Below are 20,614 nucleotides of genomic sequence, written 5' to 3'. Positions count from 1 at the left end.
CTGGAATACTACGTCCACATTCCCAACAAATGGACTATGGATATTTTCCTTTGTTTAGAAAAAAAGAGGGGGAAATGGTGCAGGAGAATTGTCTGTCTATCAATCATGTTTTAAAAAAACGCTGATTGTCCAGGCAAAAAGTATAAGTGGGTCAACCAAACAGGAAGAAGAGGCTGGGCAGATGAGAATAGGAGTATTCTGGGAAACAGGAAGCTCTCTCCGCATTCCTGCCCAGACCACCGAGAAGCATGATGTAAGCTGCCCTGCTGAGAAAGGTACTGAGCCTTGTGGCTAACATAGATAAAATAATGGGCTAACATAAGTTGTAAGAGCTAATAAGTAGCCTGAGCTAATGAGTCAATCAGTGGAGTCCTCTGTGTGATTTTCTTTGGGGCTTGCCAGCTGTGGGGTATCAGGCGAAATAGAAACCCCAACAAACTGGTCCCCTCATGTTACACTTGTCCCAAATATTTTAGTTTAGAAGTATCCCAAATCACTGCTCTGGAAGCACTTGGAACTCACCATTATACTGTGGACTTTTCTTCCGTCTCAATGCTGACATTGCAGTGATGGTAAAGACAATTAGCTCTGTTGGAAATCCAAGACTAAAGTACTTCTTACAGACCTGGCTTTTGTAATTGATAGAAACAAAACACCCACAATACCATCTAGCATTTGCAATGCCTATTTTTCTTTCCATTTAAAAGTTCTTAATTAATTTAAAAAAAATTACTTGTAGTCTCATGCAGTCCAGACTGCTTTCAAAGTCATTACAGTTCTTATGCTAATGGCCCAGAATTTCCTTCCCATCATCCATCTGCACACACACACACACACACACACACACACACACACACACACACAGTATTTTCTTGCACAAATGTCTCATTTTGTTTTGGAAGTTGAGATAAAGATTTGAGTCAGGTACTCAATTTTGCCCTCTTCAAGGCAGACTTTGCACAAACATGCTTCCTTGCGCCAATTTCTGTACCTTGGATCTTCAGTAGAATGGTAAATAGCAGGATCCTCAAAACCCGTAGCAGTATGGCAGAGTCATCAAAGAGAAAGAACCTGACCCCAAGAATCACTGCCATCTATTTCAGGGATGGAGAGTATCTCATTAAATATCTCATTTTAGTACATCATTTGAAGTGATGTCAGCTCAACTGCTGCTAGTGGCTAGCTGAGTTAATGGCTAGAGCTCTGGGGACATCCAAGCAGTGGCTAGGTAATGCTTTAGTATACAGCAATGGTAGCATTGATTGATTGCTTTGTTGTGTGAATAAAAAGGGATTTGAGTTTGGGTTTTGGTGAAGATGAATTGGTTCCATGCTAGGCCCAATTATCTGGAAAAGTGCTTTGGTTGGAGGTTATTAATTTGCTAAATGTTTTAGTTTTTGAGGAGCCTACAGGGTTCCACTTACTAATAGCCACCAATATTCACTGTCTCCACTGTTTAGGGCTAAGTGACTGTTTTGACCTCCCTGAGATCATCTTTTCTATACTGATCTGTGCAATTTATCTCCACCAACTAGGAACTCGAGAAGGGCTTAGAGTCCTAGGAAATTTTTTTAGAGAGCACTTGGTTGATTTTGTGACAGCTGTGTATGTGGTGGTGAATAATGTCTATGTGGTATGCGAGTATGTATTTGTGGTATTTGAATGTGTGTATGTACGTGTGTGGTGTGTTGGTGTGTGAGTGTGTGTATGCTGTGTGCATGTGTATTGTATGTGAATGCATGTGGTGTGTGAGTACTGTGTGTATATGTGTGTGGTATGTGTATGGTATGAGAGAGTGTATGTGAGTTTTTTTGATACTGTTTAATACTGTGATATTTAACAGCACATCCTTACTGATAGTACTGACTTTTTGGAATCCATTCTCTTTGGATGGATACATAGCTCAGCCTAGATATGGTAGGGAGGGCCTTGGACCTTTCTCAAAGCAAAGTGTCTTATTTTCTCTGAGGAGTGAATGGGGGTGGAGTAGGGGGCAAGGTGGAAGGGAGGGAGTGGGAACTGAGATTGGCATGTAAAATGAAAGAAGATGGTTTGCTTTCTATCATTTAAAAAAATAAAGTTAAATAAAAGAAGAGTACATCTTTTCTAAAATAAACCAGCAACATGGTTAGTAATCATGTCTGTGATCTCAGTATTTGGAAGGAAACAGGAGGATCATGAGTTGGAGGCCTGCCTGGAATACATAGGTAGTTCAAGGACTGTCTGGGTTTTGGACAAAGTTATACAAACTTTGTCTCAAGGAAAAGAAACAAACAATTCCAAAACAAAACAAAAAAAACCTTTCTAAACAAATAACAGCAATAATAATAAAACCAACAAAAAGGTAGAGTTCAAAGGTATTTCCAAAAGAAAACATACATGTGATCAAGTTATATAAAAATGCTCACGGTCACCAGTCATCAAGAAAAAGCATGTTAATCACAATAAAATAAGTATGATAAAGTGATACATATGTTAATTAGTTGTATTCAGCCACTCCACAGTAAATATTATTACAAACATATAATGCATATCATAAATATATATAATCTATGCCAGTTAAACAAAAAATAGCCTTAAAATAATGTGTTATTCTATGCTAAAGATAAAAAAATATCATTGGTATTTTAACAGACTTACATTGTCAAGTTAAGAGTAAAATAATCCAAATATTTAGTATGCAGGGGAAAATATTTCCAACCTTCTTTAACTCTCTTTCTTTCCTTCCCTCTTGTTGTCCTTTCTTCCCTTCCACTATTTCCTTCCCTTTCTTTTTGCATTCCTTCTGTTTTAAAGCCAGTATTTTAAAGTGTTAATGATTAATATGATTAACAACAGATTAGAAACTCATGCATGTTTCTTTTCAAAAAGGAAATGAAAGATAGGCAGCATTACCTTTTCCTCCCTTACAGTGAATTGCCACAACATTTTCAGGATGTTGAGCCAGCCAATCATTTACTTCCTTGGAGAATAACAGCATTTCCCTGAATTCAAAAATGAGATTTTCATTCAATTAAAAAGGATATGGGGTCATGTTAATTTCCACCCCATGTGATTACAAGGGCTCTTTTACATATCATATCATCAACACATCTGGTTATTTGCTCCATAAATTTCCCTTTAAATCCATTTTATTCTTTTTCTAGTAAATCACAATTCCTTGTCCCTACACAGAGAGAATCTTTGTTTCAGGAAGAGCCTCTGAGGTTCATGTTGCTACTGTAAGTCTCTTGCTTCTGGTGAACAAGAAGCAGAGAAAGCAGTGACTAATATCAGCAAGGATGACGAATGAAGATATGTTTTATTCATGAACTTTGCACCTCCAGTGAAATTAAAAGCAAAGTGAAGGGTTGGAGTTGTGAACCCTTTTTCCTAGAGCCTGTAAACCAATAAAGGCTTTATATTAGCTATCAAAAAATTCCAAAATAATCATTTTTGAAAACTGAACCCAAGGTGTTTAGCCCTTTTCTGACAGTCAATATGGAGTAAAACTTACTCAAGCATGGGGACATTGTGATCATCAATCATGATTCTGCGGACCCTGTAGTGGAAGTGCTTAGGGTCATAAGCTCTCTCACCTAAAATAAATAATATATGTCATACATCTATGCCTAGTCACATAGTAAACAATAAAATTATAAATAGATTTAAAGTCTCAAATAGAAAATTTCTTATCTATCTTCAAAAGTTGTCTTCTGTTTGTTCTAAAAACAATATTTTCAGAATTGCAAAAAAGAAAAAAAAATGTTTGGTGATATTTCATCTCCGACAAACTAAACTCAAGTTGTAAAGGCAGCTTCAACTTCAGCTTTCTAATGCCTTCTCAGTACATCGTGGTGAGTTTTAGAAGCCACAGAACAGAGACAAATGTAGCTGGTGGAGATGTTGGCTCCTGAAAAATGGTCATTAATTTACAGGCATTGAACAAATCACCAGAGACAGGGTGGTACTGAGGTATAATATTTCCAAAGGGTTGCCCTTTTGTTTTTGTCTTAACTCAGGACTCTCTCCTTATAACAACCTACTCCATGTAGGTTAGAGTGCACCTTCAACGTAACCTAGAAGGAACTAAAGATTTTCTGACTTAAGAACAGATATTCTCTAACATGGTTCATCTTGGCTCTGCCTGTTCTGCCCTTCTAGGCTCACCTCTGCCTCCCTCACAGAGTGCTTTGTGCTTGGTGAGCTAATGTTCCTACCACATGAAGTTAATACCAGATGGGAAGTTTTGCTCTGACTCTCTGCCACTAAATACTTACAAATAAATAAAACGTAAGAGAGGAGTCAAAACTAATCTATTCTCTATCCACAGAAATACAAAAGTGAGCCGTATACATACTGCAGAGATTGTAGACTTGATAGTGGTCTGGATGCTTGGTGTCAAGGAACCGCACAACCTCCTAAAGAAAGACAGACACAGATGTTACATATCCATTGTTATATAGAAGTAAGTAGAGAACACCTAGGAGTAACCAAAAATGGCTACTATTATTTACCTGCTTCTCATTGGCATCTTCTAGAAAATTCCCTTAATATGAGGCTACAAAGATTTTATATCATATGTATTCCACCAGTAAAGAACGCTGGATACTCATATTAACCTCTTCCATAACATGAATTGAATGCCCCTTATAAGCTCACATGTTTGAACAATGGGTCCCAGAGCTGGTGGTGTAATTTGGGAAAGTAGTGGAACCTTTAGGAGGCTGAGTTTGTTGAAGGAAGTATGTTACTGGGAGAAAGTATTGAGGCTTTATTTTCTAGTCATACACTCCTTCTCTCCTTCCTGAGAGTGACTACAATGTGACCATAAAAGAAATTCTCCATGATACATAATAATCAATAAACTAAAGGTACAGAGTACAGAACAAGAAAGAACATTAAAAGCATTAAGGAAAAAAGACCAAATAACATATAAAACCAGACCTATTAGAAGAATACCTGATTTTTCAATGGAGACTCGAATAGCCAGAAGGGCCTGGATGAATGTTCTACAAACTCTAAGAAACACAGATGCCAGCCCAGACTACTACCATGTACCATAAAACTATCAATCACAATAGATAGAGGAAAAAAAATCTGTGACAAAGCCAAGCATAAATATTATCTATCTACAAATACAGCTCTGTAGAAGATACTAGAAGGAAAACTTTACCCTGAAGACGTTAGCTATTTCAAAAGTTTCCACAAAACAAATCTGGGATTATCTTACCCATGTTTACACATAGTGTTCCTGTAGGGAACTTTCAATTTAAAAATATTGTAACTGGGCGGTTACATATGCCTTTAATCCCAGTACTCGTGAGGCCAGCCTTGTTTGCATAGCTAGTTCCAGCATGGCTAGAGCTATTACAGAGAAACCTTGTCTTAAAAAATTTTTTTAAATATTGTAATGAGGCATAATGTTAGATTCCACTCTCATTTGCATCACACACCACATAATTGGACTTTTCTAAGCCTTTGGAAAAACTTCTGTGCACTTCAAATAAGTTAAACTATTTCATTGTTTTGAATGTTTTAGATTGTCATATAATACAACATTCTAAATTTTGAGGGTTTTTTTTGTTGGTCATCATATTATAGAACACAAATGAAAGAAGATAGTAGGATTTAAGCTTCAGAAGAGGTTGTGATGAGCCATGAAGTTCCAATTCAGGCAGTAGTCCAGTCTTGATGACTTCTGATTGTGCTGACATGGCTTTAAAGATAAATAACTGTAGTTGTTAAATCTTTACTCCAAGAGCAGAAGTTTTCAAACAAGGCTGCACTGGTGTAGAATACAAATTTGGCCTCTGTTTTTATAAATTATTTGGACTTTTGACTATTTTTCCCTCTATTGCATTTGCTATTTCCACATCAAAGAAGATTGCTGTTTTGATTTTCTTTCCTTACAGGACCATGAATTTGTCCTCTGCTAACTATGCTTGCCTTTCTGCTAGCATACTGACATGTGAAAGGGGTGTAATAATAGTTCTATGAGGAAGTTAAAGATGATGACTGGCCTCGGTAGGGACAGACTTTACTGGAGTTTCTCTTCCAGATTCAAAGGAATGTACCTCAGGATAGCAGAACATTTAATGCAGACAAAAAAATGATTAAAATTGCTTTTTAATCACACAACTAGAAATTGCATAGAAAGTTTACATTATCTTACATCTTCCAGATATACCATTATTTTAATTTAGGAGTGTATTTCTACCAAAAGAAATCTTGTAATAAATTTCTTTTCATGTTACAGGAATTGTTTATTAAAATGGAAAAACCTTGAGTTTGGGTTATTTAATTTACCTAAATATGAAGAACTTCAATTATGGAAAATCAAATATACATATTAAAACATTTATGTTATTTATTCCCTATGTGAAACATTTTGAGTTCTGTTTTTTTTCAGAATTTATTAACTCAAGTATGTTTTGTTTTCAAATGAAATTCCATTAGCTTCTTTACCCACCACATAAAATTGCTTTTTATAAAAATCACAATAATCATTGTGGCCTAATGCTTTGGGTCTTAGAGATTTTTTTAAATGTAAGACCTTTTTAACAAAATCGCATTTGTCATATCTTTTCTATTAAATATTTATAATTATCATATAATTGTAAATAAAAATATAAAGTTTTGAATATAATTACATAGCAAATAAAAGTTAAGGTTGTTCATGTTTATTATAGTTCTGTGACCCACTTATTGTTACCAATTTTCTGTATTAGTTCCTTTCCCATTGTTGTGACCAAATACCTGACAAGAAACAGTTTTGGGGAGAAAAGGGTTTTGTTTATTTGTTTTGGTTTATAGTCCATGTACAGAAGCATGGCATTAAGTGTGGGTCTTCAAAGAGAGTGGGCAGGAGGTAGGTAAGTAGGTTATCAAGCTCCCAAATCTTGATCCATGATCTGCTTCCTTCTGCAAGGCATCAAGTAATAAAGGTTCCAAAGTTGCCCATAATAGCACCATCAGCTGGAGAACAAATATTCAAACACATGATCCTATGAAGTATATGTTGTAGCAAATACATAGTGTATACATAAACTATGTATAGCCAATAGCTAATTTTACATGGAAAAGATACATGCAGCCAGGTGGTGCCTTTATTCCCAGTACTTAAGAGACAGAGACAGGGAAATCTCTATGAGTTCGAGGCTAGCATGGTCTATAAAAGCTAGTGGAACAGGTTCCAAAGCTACAGAGAAACCCTGTCTTGAAAAAAAGAAAAAGATGCTGCATATATGCTTAGGTTCCTGATGTATTTTTTAATCCCTTTACACTTTATTCAGTGTCAAAAACTGATTTTAAGGATTTGATGTTTTGTATAATATCCATATTTGACTCAACCTGTTTACCTGTTTTCTGATATAACTATTGAGTTGGCCTGAGGACTTCAAATACCACCCAAGCAAATATAACTTATCTAGAGAAACAAACTTATCTAGAGAAATGATATAATTTATGTACAGAAATAAAGAACTCAACAAATTAGATACCAATAAATCAAATGATCCAATTAAAAATGGGGTACAGTCCTAAACAGAAAATTCTCAAAGAAAATCTCAAATGGCTGAGAAACCCTTTAAGAAATGTTCGACATCCTTAGCCATAAAGGAAATGCAAATCAAAATGACTGAAAATTCCATCTAATACCTGTCAGAATGGTTAAGGTCAAAAACACAAGCCACAGCTCATACTGGAGAGGATATAGAAGAAAGGGAACACCCCTTCTTTGTTGGAGGGAGCACAAACTTGTACCAAGAATTTGGAAGTCAGTGTGGTGGTATTTTAGAAAACTGGGAAACAACCTACCACAAGACCACTCTGGGGCATATACCCAAAGAATTATCAATAATACCACAAAGACACTTGCTCAGCTTTATTTATAATAGCCAGAACCTGAAAACAACCTAGATGTTGTCCCTCAACTGAGGAATGGATAAAGAGAATGTGATACATTCACACAATGGAGTATTACTCAGCTGTTTTAAAAACAAGGACATGTGAAGGCAAATGAGTGGAACTAGAAAAGAAATCATCTTGAGTGAGGTAACTCAGACTAAGAAAGACAAACATGGTATGTAATAACTCATAATTGGATACTAGTTGTAAAATAAAGGATAATTATACTACAATTCATAGACCCAGAGAGACCAGGTAACAAAGAGGATTCTTGGGGGACACCCAGATCTCCCTGGGAAGGGAAAATAAAAGAGATTTTGTGAGTGTACTAAGGGCAGTTAGGGATGGGAACATGAACTATCACGTAGCGGGGGCACTGATAGAGACTGCTGGGGGGCATTTCAGAGTTGGGTGGAAGTCTGGCACAGAGGAACCTCCCAGGAATCTACGGTGAGGACCCCAGTGTACACTCCCAGTGTGTATAAGTAGCCTGAACTGGCTGTCTCCTGTGACCAGATTGATGCCTGACCCAATTATCGTCAGAGAGGTTTCATCCAGCAACTGACAGAGGTAGGTGCAGAGACCCACAGTTTCTCAGAAAATTGGGAATCAACCTACCTCAGGATCCGGCAATACCACTCTTAGGCATATACACAAAAGATGTTCAATCATACTACAAAGGCATTTGTTCAATTATATTCATAGAAGCATTATTTGTATAACCCAAACCTGGAAACAACATAGATGCCCCTCAACCAAAGAATGGATAAAGAAAATGTGGCACATTTACACATTAGAGTTATACTCAGTGTAAAAAACAATCTTGAATTTTGCATGCAAATGGATGGAATTAGAAAACACTATCCTGAATGAGGTAACCAGACCCCAAAAGATGAATATAGTATGTACCCACTCATAAGTGAATACTAGCTATAAACAAAGGACATTGAGCTTATAGTTCATGATCCTAGAGAAGCTAAGTAGTAAGATGAACCCAAAGAAAAACATATATAAATCCACCTGGAAACTGGAATCAGACAAAATCATCTGACAGAATTGGGAGCATGGGGGTGGAAGGAGAAAAGAGGGTGGAAGGAGAAGAAGAGGGGAGAAGGGGAGGGTTGAGGAGAACTTGGGGGAATGGGATAGTCAAGATGGAGGAAGGACAGAGATGGGAGCAAGGAAAGAGATATCTTAATTGATGGAGCCATTATGGAGTTAGCAGAAACCTAGCTCTAGAGAAATTCCCAGAAATCCACAAGGCTGACTCCAGCTAAGACCCTAAGAAACAGAGGAGAGGGTCCCGATCTTGATTTGCCTTGTAATCAGACTGATGATTATCTTAAATATCACTACAGAACCTTTGTCTGGCAACTGATGGAAACAGAGGCAGAGAACCACATTGGAGCACTGGACTGAGCTCCCAAAGTACCGTTGAAGAGTGGGAGGAATGAGAATATGAGCAAAGAGATCAAGACCATGATGAGTTCATCCACTGAAAAAGTCTATTTGAGCTAATGGGAGCTTACTTACCAACTACAGCTGGACTGGGAAGGAGCAAGCATAGGACCAAACTAGTCCCTCTGAATGGGGTATACAGTTGCATGCATGGCTGGGGCAGACTGAGGGGCCACTGGCATTGGCACCAGGTTTTATCCCTACTGCATGTACTGACTTTTGGGGAACCTATTCTCTTTGTATGTCTATTTTGCTCAGCCTAGATATAGTAGGGAGGGTCTTGGACCTTCCACAAAGCAATGTGCCTTACCCTCTCTGGGGATTGTATGAGGGTGGGATGAGAGGGTGTGCAGAGGGAATGAGAGGAAGGGAGGGAGTGGGAACTTAAATTGGTATTTTTTAAAAATCTAATAGATTAAAAATAAATTAAAAAACAAAAGCAAAAGAGTATGCAGGCCTGGCCTTTAATTCCAGAACTCGGGAGGCAGACACAGGTGGATCCCTTTGAGTTCAAGGCCAGCCTGGTTTACAGAGTGAGTTCTAGGATAGGTTCCAAAAGTTACACAGAAAAACCCCATCTTGAAAAATCAAAAAAAAAGGTATGCCATGAACAGATGCATTAAGAGAGATAAAAGCCAAATATCTTGACAGGTGTGTAATCCCAGTACTCAGAAGGCAAGGGAAGATGGTTAGTACCATGCCAATTTGGACTAGAAAATGAGACTATGATTTAAAATATATATATATATATATATATATGTGTGTGTGTGTGTGTGTGTGTGTGTGTGTGTGTATACATATATATAATATATATGTGTGTGGGTGTGGGTGTGCGTGCGCATGCATTTCCTTCCATTCCACCAAAAGAAAGAAAAAGGAAATATTACTGGTTGTTTCTTGGAAAGTCATACAATCCAGCAATCAAGTTCTTGTTATTTACCTGACTAAACTGAACAACATATGCCTATATACATTCTGCATTCAAATATTTACAATTTCATTCATAATCACCCAAAACAGAAGAGGTATCCATAAAGGTTTTCAATAGGTTGATGCATTGACAAACTAAAGTATTGTCTATGCAAGGGATCACTATTCAGCAACAAAAAAAGAAGTGAGCAGTCAATTTATTGATGGGAAAAGAACTTCTGGGTGAAATGTAGAAGGTAACATGAAAATATAGAAATATTTCTAACTTGTGAAGCAGTCTTATTAAAGGGTGTAGGGAAAAATGTTGACTTAATTGTCATCAATCAAAAAATGTCTGGTAATATATGGTGTCTTACGATGCTATTCCCCTTGATGGTTCAATTTATCTTAATAAATGGTACAAGTGTATCAGAAAAAAAGTAGCTGAGAAGATTTTAGGACTTTAGGTAAAGGACATGTTTACCTAACATGTTTACCTGAGAAAAAAGCTTTTCTCAGTGGCTGAGCCATTGTGTGGCTCCCTACAATCATTGAAAGATTTCCTGCAGAGGCAAAAGTTGAAAAAACAACCTGATAACTTTTTGCTATCTGTGAAGGCAGACCTCACCCATCTTTGCTATAGAGGCAGACCTCACCCATATTCCCCCAGAATGATTGTTCCAGACTCTTCCCTCCTTAGACCATTACCCATCTTTGGGGTAGATGCCACATGTACTCTATGGCCTGCTGACCTCTATGCTATTGGTCAGAGGCTACACTACGTTCTGGGCCTTTTAACTATAGAAGCTACTCTCATGGTCACAAACATTTTGTAAAGGAGTCTCTGTGCAATTGCACCTTAAGTTTATTGTGTGCCTGAAACTGGACTGATTGATGCATGGAAACTTTTTCCCAAATTGTACTGTGTTTTAAATATGCTGATAATGAACCACCTAACATTAGACTCCCCCAGTCTGATCCAGGTTGACAAAATCAATCTGCACCCAGTTTTCATTCTTCTCTCATTGAGAGGTTCACTTCCCTGCCTGGATAACTTCAGGGACCCGCCCTCAATATGCTAACACATCCTGAACATTCCTTTCTTTTTAAGGATTAAGGAGACCACAAGGCTACCATCCACAGATACCATTTTTTGTTAGTTTCCCTTGAGTTAAAATGACAACCTGTACAAGATGCACAGTTGCTATTGAGCATGTGACCACCGATGCTCTCTGCTTTACCAAGTCCATCAGCTGCTGAGACAGCAGCTTAGATTTGAGTTTGCTTTCTGAATGAAGTTCATAGTTGATGTGGGAGTCCCTTCTGTATACCATTGGTTAATGAATAAAGAAGCTGCTTTCGGCTAATGGCTTAACAGAATGTAGCCAGGCTGGAAAAGATATATATAAAGAGAGTAGGTAGAGTTAAAGAGAAGCCATGTAGCCACCACTGGGGACAGACGCCACTGCTGGAGCCCACCAAAACTTTGTCAGTAAGCCACAACTACATGGTGATGCACAGATTAATGAAGATGGGTTAGTTTATGGTAGAAGAGCAAGTTAGTAATATGCTTACATGATTGACCAAGCAGTCATTTAAATAATATAGTTTCTGTGTGATTATTGTGGAAGTCTGGGTGACTGAGAAATGAACAAGCAGCTTCCCCCAACACACAGTCATTCAAACAGTAGATAGGATTTTTTGGTAGCTTATGTCTTATGCATTTTATAAAAATAGATGGTCTTTAGAAGGTTTATTAAAATAGTAAAGAAGTCAATGACTATTAATCTACACCCAAGGAGGTATCAATTCAACAACTGATAGAAACCACTAGTTTAGAACTCAATTAAGCAATGTTTTTGCTTTGATTTTTCAACTTTTGAAAGAAAGTGGCTCAATTTAATCAAATTATAATTAATTACAATTTACCAGCTTAATCTATTGAAAAACAATATCTACCAAAGGATTGCTATATAGGCATATTATTTGTGTTTTAATAAATAAAGCTTGCCTGAAGGTCAGTGCAAAGCAATCACATTAGTCAGTCATACAGGCCAGACAGTTGTTGTACACCCTTTAATCCTAGACGCCACACTAGTTAGCCACAGAGGCCAAGTGGAAGTGCTGCACACATCTAGTCTCAGCACTAAAGAGGAATATAAGGTGGGATGAGACAGGAATGCAGATTTATTGAGATTTATTGAAGATTTATTGAGGGAAGAGCTCTCTAGTGGCTGGTTGCTTTGCTTTTCTGATCTTCAGGTTGAACCCCAATATCTGTCTCTGAGTTTTTATTATTTGTGCTACAATGTGTTACCCATAAATCTTAATTATGGCAATTTTTGTAGGTGAATTAAATAAGACTGAACAAGCGTCATTGATATTTTTATATTTGTTGCATGTAGATGAACACGAAACATATTTATTAGTCTAAACTTTATTATTTTCAAATTCACATATTGAAATTTATATGATATAGTGACCTAAAAGCCTCATCCCTGATGACTAGCTTTCATGGTGACCAGAATGTGCTGCACCAGCTTCCAACGGAGAAAAGCAACCAATCGTTCTACTCAGTAGCTATGGCACATATCAACCACAACACTCACCAACATGGCATGATAATCTTAACAGTGTAATAGTGGCAACCACACCTGATGACTACCAACAGCTCTCTAATTAGACATGAGACCCTCTCAACAAGAAGAAAACCAAGCCTGATATTGGAAACCTAGCCAACTAGTCAGGGTTAGGGAAGCTGTGAGTCTTGGGGGAGAACATACAACTGCCACTTTACTAAACCAACTTAATCCCTAACTACATTATAAATTCTTGTCCTTACACCAAGAGATAATCGTAGCCCTCACCTCTCTTTGAGGAAACATCACTTAGACCATGTGGAGACCATTACAGAAAATCACAATGAATCAAAATGCTAATTGGTGGTGCACAGTCCCAACTGACACATCAACAATACAACTTCTGTACCTAAGTTTCAGCGATCACTGAAGAAAAGGGGATGGTAAGAATATAAGAGGACCAGGGAGTTGGCTAGGAGATTGTGTCTCCTAAGAATGTTGGAAGCTATACACATACAGTCTCACCAACATGAATGTCTAAGCATGAGCTAAACAAGAACAATGGGACCTTCTGAAACTGAGAAGCTTCTGTAAAGCAAAGGACACTGCCATTAAGACAAAAAGGCATCCTACTGAATTGGAGAAAATCTTCACCAACCCCGCATCAGACAAAGGTCTGATCTCCAAAATATATAAAGAACTCAAGAAACTAGACTTTAAAAGTCTGAATAACCCAATTAAAAAATGGGGTACTGAACTGAACAGAGAATTCTCAACAGAAGAAGTTCAAATGGCCAAAAGACACTTAAGGTCTTGTTCAGCTTCCTTAGTGATCAGGGAAATGCAAATCAAAACAACTTTGAAATACCATCTTACACCTGTCAGAATGGCTAAAATCAAAAACATCAATGATAGCTTTTGCTGGAGAAGATGTGGAGTAACGGGAACACTCATCCATTGCTGGTGGGAATACAAACTTGTGCAACCACTTTGGAAATCAGTGTGGTGGTTTCTCAGGATCCAGCAATTCCACTCTTGGGAATATACCCAAGAGATGTCTAATCATACTACAAAAGCATTTGTTCAACTATGTTCATAGCAGCATTATTTGTAATAGCCAGAACTTCCAACTCTTTCTTTCTGTCCTCCCTTCCATATTGTCCCCTGAGGGGTGTGTGTGTGTGTGTGTGTGTGTGTGTGTGTGTGTGTATCTGTGTTTATGTGTCAGGAGGGATTATACAGATGTCCCATTCAGGGATGAAAATTTACAGTCACTAATTTTCAACACTTTGACCAGTTATGAGTCATTGCTGATAAAGATGAAAAGCAACACAAATCTTTGTATATAAATATAAATATTTAGAAGGCAGTTTAGCAACATTAATTTGGCAAAATGATAGTAGGTTTCCTAGTAGGACCTACTACCTTCTTAACCATGAGCTTCTGACCAGCTTTACAGTACTAGGCATGATTGACCTACTGTAGAGTAGGCCTCAAATCCCACAAAATTTAAATGATTGCCCCATAACAGTCACACTCCTATTGTACATTTTGCCAAGTAGGTCAATATTAGACTATGTCGGATCCAGTGTTGAATGATATCATCAATGTCTTCTATCCCGCAGTAATGTTTTGTTTCCCACATCTATTAAAGCTAGCCCTCAGGGAGGAAGATTCCTAATCAGATTCAAATTTATTTCTCTGCATCCTTAAACTAAAGTGTGTGCTGTTTTCAGCAATAAATCGTATCATCTAGTTGTAATGGGTAACCAAGAGCAAAAGCAATACCCACATTACGTTGTTTTTTGTTGGGGAGGTCTGTTGTGCCTTCATGACCATTAACTCATAAGGAAGTGTCCTGTGTTTGGGAATAAGATTGTCATTTAATGATTGTAACATGAAGGGGCCTGCTTGTTGGGGTTTCTGTCCCGCCCGATACCCCACAGCTGGTAAGTCCCAAAGAAAATCACACAGAGTCTATATTAGGTTATAAACTGATTGACCCATTAGCTCAGTCTTTTTATTAGTTCTGGTAGCTTATATTAACCCATTATTCTCATCTATGTTAGCCACACGGCTCAGTACCTTTCTCAGCTGGGCAGCTTACATCTTGCCTCTCCGGTGGTCTGGGCAGAACTGAGGAGGGAGCTTCCTGCTTCCTAGAATATTCCTGTACTCATCGCCCCACCTCTACTTCCTGTCTGGTTGACCCACCTATACTTCCTGCCTGGCCAATCAGTGTTTATTTAAAATATAATTGACAGAAGACAGACAATTCTCCCGCACCAAATGACCTGTGTTTTCTGGCATGAATATTGTCCACCCATGTAGGTTATCTCCATTCAAGCTCCTTTAAAATGTGTATTTATATACTGGGTTTGCAAATTATAGTGAAGGTATTTTGTTTTGGACATCTTTCAATGACTAAATCAATTTGATCTATGCAAATATGCAATGTTACTGTTAGTGTTTCTATTGCTATGATAAAACACCAAGAACTTAGGGGAAAAGAGGTTGATCCATAATCTTGGTAAGTCAGGGCAGGAACTCAAGGCAGGAACCTGGAGGCAGAAGCTGATGCAGAGTCCATAAAGGAGGGCTTCTTACTAGCTTGCTCTCCAAGGCTTGCTCAGTTTACTCTTTGTATACCCCCAGGATCACCTGCACAGAGATGGCCCCACCTACCACAGACTGACCCTTCTTATATGAATCACTATGTAAGAAAATGCACCACATAGGCCTGATTGGGGCATTTTTCTTAATTAAGTTTCCTCTTCCCAAGTGAATCTAATCTAGATTGTGTCAAATTGACATAAACTAGCCAGAACAGCTATGGTCTCTAAATTTCCAACTGAAAGTAATTGCTGAAAAAGTTACCTTATATGTATGCATATTAGTGTCTGATTTACCTCAATAAAATTTAATTGCACAAATATACATATATGTACATATATACAGATGTACATATGTGTGTATAATTATACTTTTATTAATATATATGCATGTGTATCTCAAAGTGCAGTCTTGTATTACTTAATGATATAATATGTTTCATTGCATTATTTTATTATTGTGTGAGCATTGTGGTGTGTACTTAAACTAAGCTAGATAAAGGATCATTGAGTACATCATGGTTGCATAAACTGTTCATCATTGATTAAAATGCCACTTTTTCCAGACAGTTCTTTTAATAAGAAATATGGCCAACAGGTATATGAAATATGATTAGCATACTAATTATCAAAGAGCTGCCAGTAAAAGACATAACTAAATAGTACCACATTTCATTAGGAAAGGCAATTACAAATAAAAGAACAATAATACCAACTAAGATGTTAAAGACGACTTATGAATTATTGGCAGGAATCTAAACTTTTACAATCATTTTAGAAAACCCTATGAAAGTGCCTAAAAAGTGCAAAATAGAATTACAATGAGTTCAGGTAATCTCAGCACTAGGCATTTAAACTAAAAAATAGATTCAGTGTATCAGAGTCTGTCTGCACTGCTGTGTTTACTGCAACATTGTTCTTAAACAAGGGAGAAAATGGTTATTTCCATGAACAAAAGAGTGAGTGATGAAAACAATACAATTGGATACTAGTTAGCCATAAAAAGAATGAAATTCTTTCTTTTCAATTATACAAATAGAACTGGGAATATTTTTTAAATGAGTAAAGTAGGCACAAATAGACAAATGTGGATTATAGAAAAGTTGCTCTCACAGGAGTTGATAGCATCATGGTGTTTGCCAGAGACTGAGTAGAGAAAGCAGGAAGGATCAAAAAGGAAAGGTTGGAAAGGTTGGCCAATGGGTACTACGTTAAAGGTAAGCAGGAGTAAGATGGTCTGTTGTGCTGCTGCATCAAAGGGAATATGTACTGCGTATTCCAAAATAGACAGAAAAGATTTTGAATGTTTGTACTGAAGAAATGATAAATGTTCAATGAGATAGATGTGTTTGGCCTAATTTAAATATTTCACTATGGATCAAACTAATCATATTCCATTAATATGTCTAACTTTTATGTTTTAATTTATCAGTAAAAGTTAAATTTAGCTAGTTAAAAGTGTCCTTGGGGTCTGGTGACTTAAAGAAACAGCATTTTCTAGACACCACAGTGAAGATACATGTATGAACTCAGAGACAGTGACAGCATACACAGATCTCCACAGACTCAAGCCAGAGAAAACCAGCACAAAGGAAGGGATGTGGGCAAAAATTCCCATCACTGGCCAAGATTCTGGGAAAAGGAATTATCAGTTTACTTCAAGTGACAGTGGATATATCAGTCACACTCTCAGGCATGCCCTGTGCTCTGAGTAGGCGGCCAACACAAACCAGGACTCATGTTTTCTAGTAGCTTTTCTCTTTTGTCTTTGATTTTTTAAAAATAGGAACTGGAAACATGACTCGGAGGTTGATAGCACTGACTGCTCTTCCAGATGTCCTGGGTTCAATTCCCAGCAACCACATGGTGACTCACAGTCATCTATAACCGAATCTGATGCCCTCTTCTGACATGTGGTTAAACATGCAGTCAGAACATTGTATACATAACAAATAAATAAATCTTCATAAAAATGGAAATGTAGAACATGAAGTTGGGTAGGTAGGGAAGGGGGAGGATCTAGATGAAGTTAGAGGATGGAAAAGTATGCAATAAAATATATACTGTATGAAATTATGAAAAGTAAATAAAATGTCATTAGGTCACTCATGATTGTATTCATATTTATACCTTCTTGTATATTTATTAAAGTATACATTAACTTGAATTGATCTTAAATTATGTACATCTTATTAAGGAATTAAGCCTTACTTAACTCCTTTTTGTCAGTATCCTAATGTGCTAGATATAATCTTTATTTTGAATTATGACATCATTATTTCCTCAATTTCACATAAGTAGAATTATATTGTACATTTTGACTGAATTTTTATTTTCAGAATAAATTATTCATATTCACCCAATATTGTTATGTATAACAGTAATTCTTTTAAAAGAAAATAGCATCAGTATTTAACACTGTATAGAAAATACTGTCAATTACATAAAGAAAGCATACACTTATATGCCACTTGACAAAGTCAGTGAATACACTATACTCTACAAAATTCATACAGTATGAATTTCAAAATTATAAATATCAACAAGTATAGCTGAAGAATGACATACAAACTGGTCACTCAGATCATTTTCTCACAAACTCATAAAGTCATTTTTGTTGAGATCTCATTATTGACTACTTATCAAAATATATAAAAAATTGTCAATGGTGTTTTTGATTTTAGCCATTCTGACAGGTGTAAGATGGCATCTCAAAGTTGTTTGGATTTGTATTTCCCTGATCGCTAAGGAAGTTGAACAAGACCTTAAGTGTCTTTTGGCCATTTGAACTTCATCTGATGAGAATTCTCTTTTAAGTTCAGTACCCCATTTTTTAATTGGGTTAATTAGAATTTTCATGTTTAGTTTCTTGAGTTTTTTATATATTTTGGAGATCAGACCTTTGTCTGATGCGGGATTGGTGAAGATCTTCTCCCATTCAGTAGGATGCCTTTTTGTCTTAATGACAGTGTCCATTGCTTTACAAAGCTTCTCACATTTCAGAAGGTCCCATTTATTCATTGTTGCTCTTATTGTCTGTGCTACTGGGGTTCTACATAGGAAGTGATCTCCTGTGCCCATGTGTTGCAGGCTACTTCCCACTTTCTCTTTTATCAGGTTCAGTGTGGTCAGATTAACATTGAGGTCTTTAATACATTTGGACTTGAGTTTTGTTCATGGTGATAGATATGGATCTATTATCATTCTTCTACAGGGTGACATCCAGTTATGCCAGCACCATTTGTTAAAGATGCTTTCTTTCTTCCATTGTAAACTGTTAGCTCCTTTGTCAAAAATCAGGTGTTCATAGGTTTGTGGGTTAATATCCAGGTCTTCAATTTGATTCCATTGGCTGACGTCTCTGTTTTTATGCCAATACCAAGCTATTTTCATTACTGTAGCTCTGTAATAGAGTTTGAAGTCAGGGATGGTAATGTCTCCAGAAGTACTATTATTGTATAGGATTGTTTTGGCTATCCTGGGTTTTTTGTTTTTCCATATAAAGTTGATTATTGTTTTCTCAAGATCTGTGAAGAATTTTGTTGGGATTTTGATGGGGATTGCATTGAATCTATAGATTGCCTTTGGTTTGAATTGTCATTTTTACTATGTTGATTCTACCCATTCAAGAGCATGGGACAGCCAGAACCTGGAAACAACCTAGATGCCCCTCATTGAAAAAATGAATAAAGAAACTGTAGAATATATACACATTAGAGTACTACTCAGCAGTAAAAATAATAATAATAATAATAATAATAATAATGATATCTTGAATTTGGCATGCAAATGGATGGAAATAGAAAACACTATCCTGAGTGAGATAACCCATACCCAAAAAGATGACTATGGTATGTACTCACTCATTAGTGAACTCTAGCCATAAACCAAGGACCTTAAGCCTATAGTCACAAGCCTAGAGAAGCCAAGTAACAAGGTGAACCCAAAGAAAAACATATATAGAGCCTTCTGGAAATTAAAAGCAAACAAGATTGCTGGGCAAAAGTTGGGAGCATGGGGATGGGGTAGGAGTGAAGATGGGGTAGGGGGAAGGGGAGAGAGGGAGAAAAGAGGGAGAAGGGAAAAACTGGAGAGAGCTTGAGGAAATGGGAGGGTGGAAATGGAGAAAGGGTGGATATAGGAGCAGGGAAGAAGATATCTACATTAAGGGAGCCATTTTAGGGTTGGCAAGAGACTTGGCTCTATAGGGGATTTCAGGTGTCCATGGGGATGTCTCCAGCTAGGTCCTTGGGCAGCAGAGGAGAGGGTGCCTGAATTGGCCTTTCCCCACTATCACACTGATTATTATCTCGAATATCACCACAGCATCTCCATCCGGCGACAGATGGAGATAGAGACAGAGACCCTCATCAGAGCAACGGACTGAGCTCCCAAGGTCCAGTTTGAAGAGCAGAAGAAGCGAGAAGACGAGCAAGGAAGTCAGGACTGTGAGGGGTTGGTCCGCCCACTGAGGCAGTGTGCCTGTTCTAATGGGAACTCACCAAATCCAGCTGGTCCAGGACTGAACGAGCATGCGAGCAAACCTGACCCTCTGATTGTGGTTGACAATGGGGGCTGACTGAGAAGCCATTGATAAAAGCACTGGGACTTGTTTTTAAGGCATATTCTGGCTTTTGGGGACCCTAGTCTATAAGGATGCACAGATTCCTAGGCCTGGATGTAGAGGGGAAGGCCTTGGATGTCCCACAGGGCAGGGTTCCCTGCCCTCTCTCAAGCTGGGAGGGGAAGGCAGGAGGGTGAGTGGGGGACAGGAGGAGATTGGGAGGAGGGGAAGAAGTGTAAATTTTTGAATGGAAAAATCAAAAAATAAATTAAAAAAAAGATAAAAAGAAAGAAAGAAAGTTGGAGAATGTAGAAGGTGCTGTGAAATGCTTGTATTCTGGACATGATGTCTTAGTTCATACTAGCTGTGGCTATCAGCATCAAATCAAGCCAGTCAACAACAGCATGGAGAGGGTGGAGAGCACAGTGGGCTTCCCTGATAGCTGAGGAACCCCTAGAAGTTAATGACTGCTTGAGAAGAGTTATTTTTTGAGGGTATAGCTTCTGATCATTTGCACATGCTCTAGTATATGACCACACACCATGTACATATAAGCAGAATTAACAGGATGCAATGGATTATAAAATATGAAAAAGAAGAAGACA

The 20,614-nt window shown here is 37.5% G+C and overlaps 1 protein-coding gene across 2 annotated transcripts in view; it reads right to left on the bottom strand.

The window, feature by feature from the left end:
- Nucleotides 1–20,614, bottom strand: part of LOC125404339 (phosphatidylinositol 3,4,5-trisphosphate 3-phosphatase TPTE2-like) — a 122,647-nt gene that overhangs the window by 37,148 nt on the left and 64,885 nt on the right. For both annotated transcript variants that reach the window (XM_048440154.3, XM_048440155.3), the window contains exons 19-21: nucleotides 4,340–4,400; nucleotides 3,497–3,578; nucleotides 2,896–2,984 (exon numbers count right to left, since the gene is read on the bottom strand). In XM_048440154.3, the coding sequence (XP_048296111.3) occupies nucleotides 2,896–2,984; nucleotides 3,497–3,578; nucleotides 4,340–4,400 (232 nt within the window). The remainder of the gene's footprint in view (nucleotides 1–2,895; nucleotides 2,985–3,496; nucleotides 3,579–4,339; nucleotides 4,401–20,614) is intronic.

This window comes from Myodes glareolus, chromosome 6 (assembly GCF_982192425.1).
Source record: "Myodes glareolus chromosome 6, mMyoGla1.1, whole genome shotgun sequence".
In the NCBI taxonomy this organism is placed as follows: domain Eukaryota; kingdom Metazoa; phylum Chordata; class Mammalia; order Rodentia; family Cricetidae; genus Myodes; species Myodes glareolus.
The sequence above is the reverse complement of the archived record's forward strand: the minus strand, read 5'-3'. Positions and strand labels throughout refer to the sequence as shown.